Genomic DNA, 10,659 nt, shown 5'->3' on the forward strand with positions numbered 1-10,659 from the left:
GAGGATTAAAGTTAGATTTAGAAGAGCGTGCTATATCTTGTCTCGTCTCATCATCGAGATGGTCCGTCCGAGCCCCAGCATATAATTTTTAAGATGAATGACAGTGACACAGTCAACGAAACTTCTAAATCAACGGAATAACATTCAAAAAACCCAAAAGCAAATCAAAAGCGAAACCATCGCACTCGTTAATTGAGAAGGTCACAAACACAATGGATCAATTACTACAGCAAAAAAGGATCCTAAAGGGTAAGCTAACTAGATTAACTAATCAAATTGACTTACTTAACAATCAAACAATATCTACTTCAATAATTGAAGTCTATGAAAATAATGTAAACACATTAAACATCGAAATCGATAAATTGAATATTGACATACTAAGCACATGTCAAGATACAGATTATAACAATTATGAAGAGGAAATGCATGATATCTTTTCAAAACTAGATAAATTAAAAATAACCTTAAAAGATGAAATGATAAAATTAAACGAAAATAATAGTACAACTATTAACAATACTGCATCTAACAATGACATATCCTTAAATACTTCAAACTGTCAAAACAATGTAAAATTACCGCGAGTTGAATTGCCAATTTTTACATCAAATTTCATTGATTGGATTTCCTTTAGAGATCTATTTTTAGCTTGCGTTGGAGACAACGATAACTTAAGTAAAAGTCAGAAATTACAATATCTTAAACTTTCAGTTAAAGGCGAAGCATTTGGTTTGTTGCAATCTATACAAATTTCTAATGATAATTATGACACAGCGTGGCAAATTCTAAAAGACAGATACGAAAATGAATCAGAAATAACAAATGCAGCTTTAAGCAAATTAGTTTCGCAGCCTAATCTAAAGCATGAATCAGCTACTGGTTTGCGAAAACTTATTGACACCACACAACAATGTATGGACACATTAAAAATTCTCAAACAACCTGTCGAGCATTGGGATACAATAATTATATTTCTATTGCGCAACAAATTAGATCACGAAACACTCAAAAATTGGTCGTTAGAAGAATCAAAACAAATTAAACCTTCTTTTCAATATTTTAAAGAATTTATATTAAAAAGAGCAAATGTGCTCGCATCCTTGGCTAATTGCCAGAAAGAAAAACAAGGTCAAAGTTCGTTTTGCGGTTATAGGCAGAATAAAGTTTCTCATCCGATCGTCTCTAATTTATGCGTGTTTTGCAAAGGAGAGAATCATAAACTATTTAATTGCGATAGCTTTAAAAATTTATCGATTAAAGAGAAATGGGCAATAATTAAAAGTAACCGTTTATGTTCTAATTGTTTAAAAGATAATAGAAGTCATCCACTCTCTAAATGTAGAGCTAGCATGTGCAAAAATTGTTCGAAACACATAATACAATATTATGTTCAAAAAATACGAGCGAAAACAAATCAGACTCGCAAACAGAGGGCAATGAACTCACCATTACTAGCAATAGTACAGTTGTATCTAGTGGCGTATTATTGCCTACTGCGATTGTTTACGTTAAAGACATTAATGGTGCGCTAAATAAATGCAGAGTTTTAATTGATTCAGCTAGTCAAGGCACATTTATTAGAGAAAATTGCGTAAATTTATTACAATCAAAGCGTTCTAAAACACATGTTAACGTAGATGGTTTGAGTTCCCAAAAAATTGGTAAGGTTGCAAGTTCCGTTCAGTTAGAAATTTCATCACAATTTTATAAAAACGCGTGTATTTCTGTTGAGGCATTAATCATTCCCAAAATTACTTGTGACCTTCCTCAATTTCGAGTGGATGCGACAGCTTTAACTTCTTTTAAACATCTCCCACTAGCAGATAAAAATTGCATTCAACCAGGTCCAATAGACATCCTCTTGGGAGCAGATGTATTTGGAGAAATCATGCTAAATGGACATTTTTCGGTTCCTGAACATTCTTTAACCGCTCTAGAATCTATTTTTGGGTGGATTATCCTAGGCAAAACAAAGACTATAACTAATACAATTGTATCAAACCACGCTAGTTTCAACTCAGTCGAGTATCAGCTAGATAAATTCTGGAAGCTAGAAGAAATTACAGAAGCAAAGTCCTATTCAGAGGAAGAAATTGCATGCGAAAATCATTTTAAAGAAACATTTTCTCGAGACTCTACTGGCAGATTTGCTGTCAATTTTCCTTTTCGTGAGTCATCTGAAGAACTTGGTTCATCTAGAAATTTTGCTATTCATCGTTTGCAACAAATTGAACGTAGGTTTGTCAAAAATCAGTCACTTTCTATGCAGTATCATAAATTCATGCAAGATTATTTAGATCTCGGGCACATGGAATTAATACCAGAAACGGACATTGACGTTCCAGCCACATCTAGTTTTTATCTCCCTCATCATCCAGTTCCAAACAAAATCGGGGATAAATTCCGTGTTGTCTTCGATGGTTCTGCAAAATCTTCAATTGGTGTTTCACTTAATGACAAATTGATGGTAGGACCGCAGTTGCACGATGACTTAACAACATTGCTCATAAGATTTAGAACACATAAAATTGCTCTAACAGCAGACATTGAGAAAATGTACAGACAGGTTATTTTGAAGGACTCTGACTTTCAAAGAATCGTATGGCGTAACTCACCCTTTGAGCCTATTCAAGATTATCGACTCACTAGAATCGCGTACGGCACAGCTTCCGCACCTTATCTTGCTACAAAATGTCTTCAACAACTAGCAGCAGAAGTAGCAGATAATTTTCCTTTGGCCTCCAATGCAGTCATGAAAGACTTCTACGTTGACGATTTAATGTCTGGAGCTGAGACACTCAGGGAAGCTCATGAATTACAAACACAATTAATGCAAATGTTATCAAGCGCTGGTTTCAGTCTGAGGAAATGGTCATCAAACAGCAATGAATTTTTGAATACAATTGATGCAGACTTGTGCTTGAAAAATACATCCCTTGATCTAGACAGTGAAAATATCATAAAGACCTTAGGTGTTCTTTGGAACCCAGCAGACGATGTGTTCCTTTTTAAGGTTACTCCAACATCCTTTGAAGGTACCTTGACAAAACGCCTACTTCTTTCCACTATTGCCAGAACATTCGACCCTCTAGGTTGGTTGGCACCTATTACAATTAAATGCAAGCTAATTATGCAAGAACTGTGGAAGCATAAATTGCAGTGGGATGACACGATCTCTCCAAATATCTCACAAGAGTGGACAAAGCTTGCAGAAGATATGATGCTCGTAAAAGACATCAAAATACCAAGACTCTTGTCACCTAACAAGCAATTTCAATTATTTGGTTTCAGCGACGCTTCAGAAAAGGCTTACGCGGCTGTCATATACTGTCGCTCAGTGCTAGATGATGAACAAATCAGTGTTCAACTTGTTGTATCCAAAACAAGAGTTGCACCACTAAAGAATGAATCTCTTCCAAGACTAGAACTATGTGGAGCTTTTCTTCTAGCCAAGCTGATGAAATTTACGTGCAGTGCATTAAATATTCCAATATCCCAATCTCACTTCTACACAGATTCAACTATCGTTCTTTCTTGGTTGGGATCGCCATCCAGCCGATGGAAAACCTTTGTTGCCAACAGAGTAGCAAAAATTCAAAGCTTATCTTCCCCAAATCAGTGGCATCACATTAGTGGTGATACAAATCCAGCAGATATCGCAACCCGTGGTGTGTCATCATCAACATTATTAACATCTCAGTGGTTTAGTGGTCCAACATTTCTGTATCAACCGATTTCTTTCCAAACAAATATGCTCATATCTCAAATGTGTGAGCCTGTGCCTGAAGAAAGAGTGTGTACTGTGCAGTCAATTGCTACAATCAGAGATTCACCTGAAGCAGATGAATTGATAAACAAATTCTCCTTTTTCTCTAAACTTAAACGTGTAACAGCATATTGCTTAAGATTCATTCACAATTGCAGAAACTCCAAAAGTAAGGTAACTGGTTTTGTAAAAACTGATGAACTTAATAATGCTATGAATGTATTGATTAAATTAGTTCAATCTGTTGAGTTTAATAATGAGATCAATGCTCTTCAAAAAAATCAACCCTTATCTTGCAAAAGCAAAATTTTATCTCTCAATCCCTTTTTGGATCATTCAGGTATACTTAGGGTGGGAGGTCGCTTGCAACATGCAAATATCGGATACGACCAAAAACATCCCATCTTACTGCCAAAAAGGCATGCCTTAACTGATCTCATTATTAGACATTATCATCAAAATTTATTACATGCTAGTGCTCAACTTGTACTATCATCTATTCAGGAAACTTTTTGGATCATGGGTGCTAGAGACATTATCAGAAATTTAATTAGAAAATGTGTTAAATGTTGTAGAATTAGAGCATCTGTCACTAACCAAATGATGAGTGATTTGCCATCCAGTCGAATTTCACCAGCTCCTACATTTATACGATGTGGAGTTGATTATGCAGGCCCGTTCCAAATTAAAGCAGCTAAAGGACGGGGCTCTAAAACATTCAAGCAGTGTTTTCACTACAGCGCGAGAACGCGAGAATCTCGCATATTTTTTTCTTTTCTCGCATTAAAAATTTTTTACCGCGAGAAATTCGCGCATTCTATAAATCAATTTCAAAATTCGCGAATTTCTTGCATTTTGGAAAAAGCTTCGAATTACGCCATTTAGAAAAAAATCCGTTTCACTTTTCTTCCTAGATCTTTCATTATTTTCATCATCTGCCCCATTATCTAGCTTCCCTATTTACCAGCATTGTTTAGAACCTTTTCGAACAACAGAACACAACCACGGAACCCCTTTCAGAGCACATTTCTCTACAATCACATGTTCAACGTAGGTAAGGTTTCTTCATGTAAGACGTTAAAATTTTTTATGCACTTATGTAAGATGGACAAATACCTTGTAAAGGCAAAATCTTCTATGATGATGCACCAAAAATATTCAATGCTTTAAAAAATAGAAGACGTTAAAAATTTATTATAATTAAAAAAATAATTTTTTTAAAGAGTTTTTGTGTTTTTTTAGTTTTTAGAAATCTCACTTAACTTTTTGAAATCTCACCCTGCTTTTGAGAAAGGGTGAGAAATTCTCACCCATTTTTTTTCTATGATGAAAACACTGATTCAAGGCATATATAGCTCTTTTTATTTGCTTTACAACTAGAGCTATCCATTTAGAGTTGGTCACTGATCTTTCTGCAGATGCCTTCATTGCAGCCCTAAAGCGATTTATTTCACGTAGGGGTAAGTGTAGCGACATATACAGTGACTGCGGGTCCAATTTTATTGGAGCTAAGCGTAAACTAATGGAATATGAAAGACTAGCAAATTCAAAGGGTTATAATCAAAATGTTGACAAATTTTTGTCTGATATGGGTATACGTTGGCATCTAAACGTGCCCGGCGCTCCTCACATGGGAGGCCTATGGGAAGCGGGCATTAAATCCACGAAATATCATTTAAAACGGGTTGTGGGTGATATAAAATTAACACACGAAGAATTTGAGACCCTCTTAGCCCAGATCGAAGCTTGTCTCAATTCTCGACCTTTAACTGCCTTATCTTGTGACCCTAACGACCTATCGGCCTTAACACCAGGTCATTTTATAATCGGAAGACCATTAACAAGCATTCCCGAACCAAATTACACCGAATCTAACATTTCTTATCTAACAAGATGGCAAATAATCCAAAAAATGGTACAGCAGTTTTGGAAACGTTGGCACAAGGAATATTTGTGTAGACTGCAACAACGACCAAAATGGCTTATGCCAACTAAAAACATCGAAATTAATGATTTGTGTTTGTTAAAAGATGATAATTTGCCACCTACCAAGTGGAAAATGTGCAGAGTAGTTCAATTACACCCCGGTATTGACAACCATGTTAGAGTTGTAACTGTTAGAACATCAGATGGCATATTTAAAAGAAATGTAACAAAATTGTGTCTCTTACCAAAATAAGCAGAAATTTATACTATTTGTAATTTGTACTGTCTTTATGTAAGTGTATTCATGTAAACAATTCATTTAATGTCTTATTGCATTTGTATCACATTTAAGAATTTTGAAATAGTATTTCAAGGTGGGCGGCATGTTCGGCCTTAAATTCAATTTGCCTCATCACTAGAGGGCGCTATTATTCATGTTTTATTCTTTCTATTAATTTTGTTGTTCAGTGTGTGTGTAAATAAAGAGGATTAAAGTTAGATTTAGAAGCGCGTGCTGTATCTTGTCTCGTCTCATCAAAGAGTAATAATGTATGTAAGCTTCAATATCTTATTATTAGCTTTTCTTTTATTAATTCAAAATTCTTTGTTTCGATCTTGTGAAAGCTAAAATGAATAAAATCCCCCCCCCCCCTAAAAAAAGAAAAATTTAGATAATTTATATTTCATTTTTAATTTTCAAAGCCCTATTTTCAATAAGATCAAATTTCATAATATTTTTGAAAATTTTAAAAATTTGTATCCATTAACATAGTTAATAGTTAATTTTAACATAGTTTAAAGCTTTAAATATAATAAATCTCTTGATAGAATTATAGTTAATTATAATGATATAAGCAAATATTTAGGGAAGATAAATATATTCGATTATGAAAGTCACTGTGAAAAAGAGAAATATTTTAATTTTGTTGATATACATCATAAACATATTATTACTGGTAATTTAAATATTATAGAAAATTTAGAACTTAGGAATTTAATGATAAAAGGCACAAAATTTAGACCATTTACCATACTTACTTACTTATCCTCTACGTGCCTTGGGCACTTAAGGCCTCCAGCATATCCCTCCAACGCCTCCTGTCTTTAGCAATAGATCTTGCTTCCTCCCAGCCAGATATTCCACATTCTTTTAATTCGCCCAAAAACATGCGCTGGATGGTAAGTCTGGGTCTTCCTCTTGTTCTCTTACCATCAGGGGCCCATGTAAGCGCAACAGATGAAATTTTTTCTTTGGGCATTCTAAGGATATGTCCGAGCCAGCTCCATCTTCGTTTTTTAATTTCATCTTCGATTGTTTTTATTTTAGCTTTCTTTAATAGATTTTGGTTTGATACTTTGTAAGGCCAGAAAATTTTAAAAATAAATCTTAAACATTTGTTTTGAAAGGTTTCTAATTTTTGTATTTCGATCTTAGTCTGTTTCCAGGTTTCTGCGCCATATAATAGTACTGCTCTAACAATAGCTTTGTAAACAACTATTTTTGTCTTTATTTCAATATTTGACTCTCTCCAAAATTTATGTAATCCCTTAAAACATGTTCTTGCTTTGATTATTCTCTGTCTAATATCTTCGCTACTTCCACCTTTTTTATCTACAATAGAACCTAAATAGCTAAATGACTCTATGTCATCTATTTCGTGATTTTCGATTTTAATTTTGTCATTTTTCTTTTGATTTATTCTCATTACTTTAGTTTTCTTCTTGTTCATGAATAAACCTACACTATTTGAATATTTGTTGAATTTGTCTGTTTTAAGTTGAAGGTCTGTACATTTGGATGAAATAAGTACGATGTCATCAGCAAAATCAAGGTCTTCTAAAGTAGTTGTGAAATTCCACCTTATTCCTCTTTTTTCATCTTTCAAGCTGTTTCGCATAATCCAGTCTATCACCAGTATAAATAAAAATCCCGATAAAACACATCCCTGTCTCACGCCAGTTTTTACTAAAAAGAATTCAGTTAATTCTCCATTAACTTCTATACATGCTTTGCTGTTATCATACATATCTTTGATTATGTTAATATATTTTTCTGGTATATTATAAAGTGATAAAATTTCCCATAATTTCTCTCTCTTAACTGAATCAAAGGCTTTACTGAAATCAATAAAGTTTAAATATAAAGAGGTGTTAAATTCTAAGCTTTGCTCAATGATATTTCTAAGTGTGAAGATTTGCTGCATTGTTCCACTTCCACTGCAGAAACCTGCCTGTTCTTCTCTTAAAATTCCATAAATTTCATGTTTTAGTCTATTCAAAACTATTCTTCCAAATATTTTTCCCGGTATGGAAAGTAGGCTAATGCCCCTCCAATTTTCGCATTTTGTTAAATCGCCTTTCTTGGGAATTTTCACTATTACTGCTTCTTTCCATTGTTCTGGTATTCTTTCATTTCTCCAGATTTCATTGAAGAGCTTTTGCAACTGTCTTGTAGCGGTTTCAAAATCTGCCTTAAGCATCTCTGCCACGATTCCGTCTCTCCCTGCAGCCTTCTTTGGTTTTGTGGCCCTCAGGGCACTCTGTACCTCATCCAGCGAGATATCTTCCAAAGAAAAATCTACAGTAGATGCTACATTTAATGTAATATTTGGGAGTTGCTCAGAATTTTCAACATGGTGTGCGTTAAGCGTATCTTCAAAATATTCTCTCCATCTTTCTTCGATCCTCTTATCCGTAGTAAGTAACTTATTGTTTTTGTCTCGTACTGCACATTGCGAATTTCGTTTATTTCCTTTTATTTGTTTCACTTTCTGATAGAAAGTACTTATTTGTCCTTTTTGCGCTGCATCTTGAGCCTCATTGGCAAGGTCTGTGAAATATTTCCTTTTGTCTTTTCTGGCTGACTTTTTTACTTCTCTATCAATTTGACTATACTGCTGTCTATACCGATTAAATAATCTTTCAGACTTTGTAGTTTCCATCTGTATGTTCTTTTTCCTTCTGCTTTCAATTAGTATTAATGTTTCACCCGTAATCCATTCTTTGCTTTTCTTTCCTTTCTTTTTACCCAACACTTTTTCTGCTACGTCGCAATAAATGTTTTTGATATGTTCCCAAGTCTCTTCAACTTTTCCTTTCACCTCATTTTCTGATTGCTTAGTGTTGCCATGATTTTCTTCTTCCTTTAACAGCTCAAATCTGTTTTTCAACTCGATTGAAAATTCTTGTCTGCACTCTTTGGCTTTTAACTTAGCAATGTCATAGCTTATTCTTTTATGTCCCGTCTTCTTTGGTGATTTTCTTAATTTCAGTTTTAATATTGCAAGAATCAAGTAGTGATCTGATCCAACGTCGGCACCTCTCATCGCTCTTACGTCTCTTAGTGAGCTCCTGAACTTGTTATTAATTGCAATATGATCAATTTGATTCTTTGTTCTTCCGTCTGGTGAGGTCCATGTACATTTATGTATCTCTCTATGCTTGAATCTACTCCCACCTATGTTTAAACTATTTAGTTCGCACAGGGAAACAAACAGTTCTCCATTTTCGTTCCTCTCACCCGGTGATTCGTTTCCCATGGAGGTTTCATCATCACTAATCCGTTTTCCAACCTTAGCATTAAGGTCTCCCATAAGAATTATCATGTCATGTTTTGGAACTCGATTTAAAACACATTGTAGTTGATCATAAAATGTCTCCTTTTCCTCCTCATCAGCATCATTCGTTGGTGCATACACTTGAATAATTGATAGTTTAATATATTTTGAATAAAATCGTGCTCTTAAAATTCTTTCACTGATTGGTTCCCATTCCAAAAGACTCTTCGCTGTTTCTTTATTAATGATTAGCGCCACGCCTCTTTCGTGCTTTTCTTCAGCTCCCGAGTACAAAATGATTTGTTCACTTCCAGTTTTAATCTTGCCAAAACCTGTCCATCTAAGTTCTGATATTCCCAAGATATCCAATTGGTATCTATCCATTTCCATTGATACCTGTCTACTTTTTCCACATTGGTACATAGTTCTTACATTCCAAGCGCCAATTCGTAACTTGTGTTTAGGTTTCATCAATGACTTCTTCCGCATCGAAGGCTCCAAATGGCTTTCCCTTCGACACTTCATAGGCGTGATTTCCTCATTCCAGGTTAGATAACTGTCATTTGGAATTTCACAAGTCATTGCTTCCGCCAAGAGAATTTGGCCCGATATGCTTTTGGTTTCTGTAGTCAGGGATGTTTTACGGGGTAGAGGGACTAGCCCTACGCCCAACCCTCCTCCTTTATCCAGGCTTGGGACTGGCGCACGGAATAGCCGAAGCTACCCGAAGCTAGTAGCTACCCGAAGCTAGTAGCTACCCGAAGATAGCCGAAGCTAGTTAATAGTTAATTTTAACATAGTTTAAAGCTTTAAATATAATAAATCTCTTGATAGAATTATAGTTAATTATAATGATATAAGCAAATATTTAGGGAAGATAAATATATTCGATTATGAAAGTCACTGTGAAAAAGAGAAATATTTTAATTTTGTTGATATACATCATAAACATATTATTACTGGTAATTTAAATATTATAGAAAATTTAGAACTTAGGAATTTAATGATAAAAGGCACAAAATTTAGACCATTTACCATACATCAGTTAATAAAATTCCAAAATACTTTCTTAATGATCTCAATAGTTTTTGTTTAAAGATACGGTTAAATAGTTTTTGGTTAAAGTTTAAAGAATAGATTCTCTTAATCTTTAGATTTGTTAACAGAATGGAAATAGGGTGTTTATTATTACTTTAAAAACTTTGTTTTCAATAATAAGGATAATTTAAATAACAATTCAACAAATTTTTCTAAAATTGTTCAATCAATTAAGCAACTACAGAAAAAATTTGTAATTACCCCTATAGATGAACATAATTACCTAACTAAACCTGGCACAATTTTCTTTAAATACTTAAATAAAATTATTGACAATATTATTAAAGAAGGTTTTTCTTGGATTATCAC

At 34.1% G+C, this 10,659-nt stretch overlaps 2 protein-coding genes across 2 annotated transcripts in view; one reads left to right on the plus strand and one right to left on the minus strand.

Moving 5' to 3' along the window:
- Positions 1-5,948, plus strand: part of LOC147806874 (uncharacterized) — a 28,042-nt gene extending 22,094 nt beyond the window's left edge. The window contains exons 3-5 of the mRNA XM_087168620.1: positions 638-915; positions 1,563-4,494; positions 5,150-5,948. Coding sequence (XP_087024746.1) covers positions 638-915; positions 1,563-4,494; positions 5,150-5,948 — 4,009 coding nt within the window. The remainder of the gene's footprint in view (positions 1-637; positions 916-1,562; positions 4,495-5,149) is intronic.
- Positions 5,949-7,853: 1,905 nt separating this feature from the next.
- On the minus strand, positions 7,854-9,834 carry LOC147806875 (uncharacterized). The gene is made up of 2 exons (XM_087168621.1): positions 8,052-9,834; positions 7,854-7,936 (listed from the first exon to the last, which is right to left on the minus strand). The coding sequence occupies exons 1-2, from the start codon at positions 9,832-9,834 to the stop codon at positions 7,854-7,856; spliced, it is 1,866 nt and encodes a 621-aa protein (XP_087024747.1).
- Positions 9,835-10,659: the final 825 nt, after the last annotated feature.

Source organism: Parasteatoda tepidariorum, chromosome 7 (genome assembly GCF_982258835.1).
Source record: "Parasteatoda tepidariorum strain Cologne lab strain chromosome 7, Ptep-v5.0, whole genome shotgun sequence".
Classification (NCBI taxonomy): Eukaryota; Metazoa; Arthropoda; class Arachnida; order Araneae; family Theridiidae; genus Parasteatoda; species Parasteatoda tepidariorum.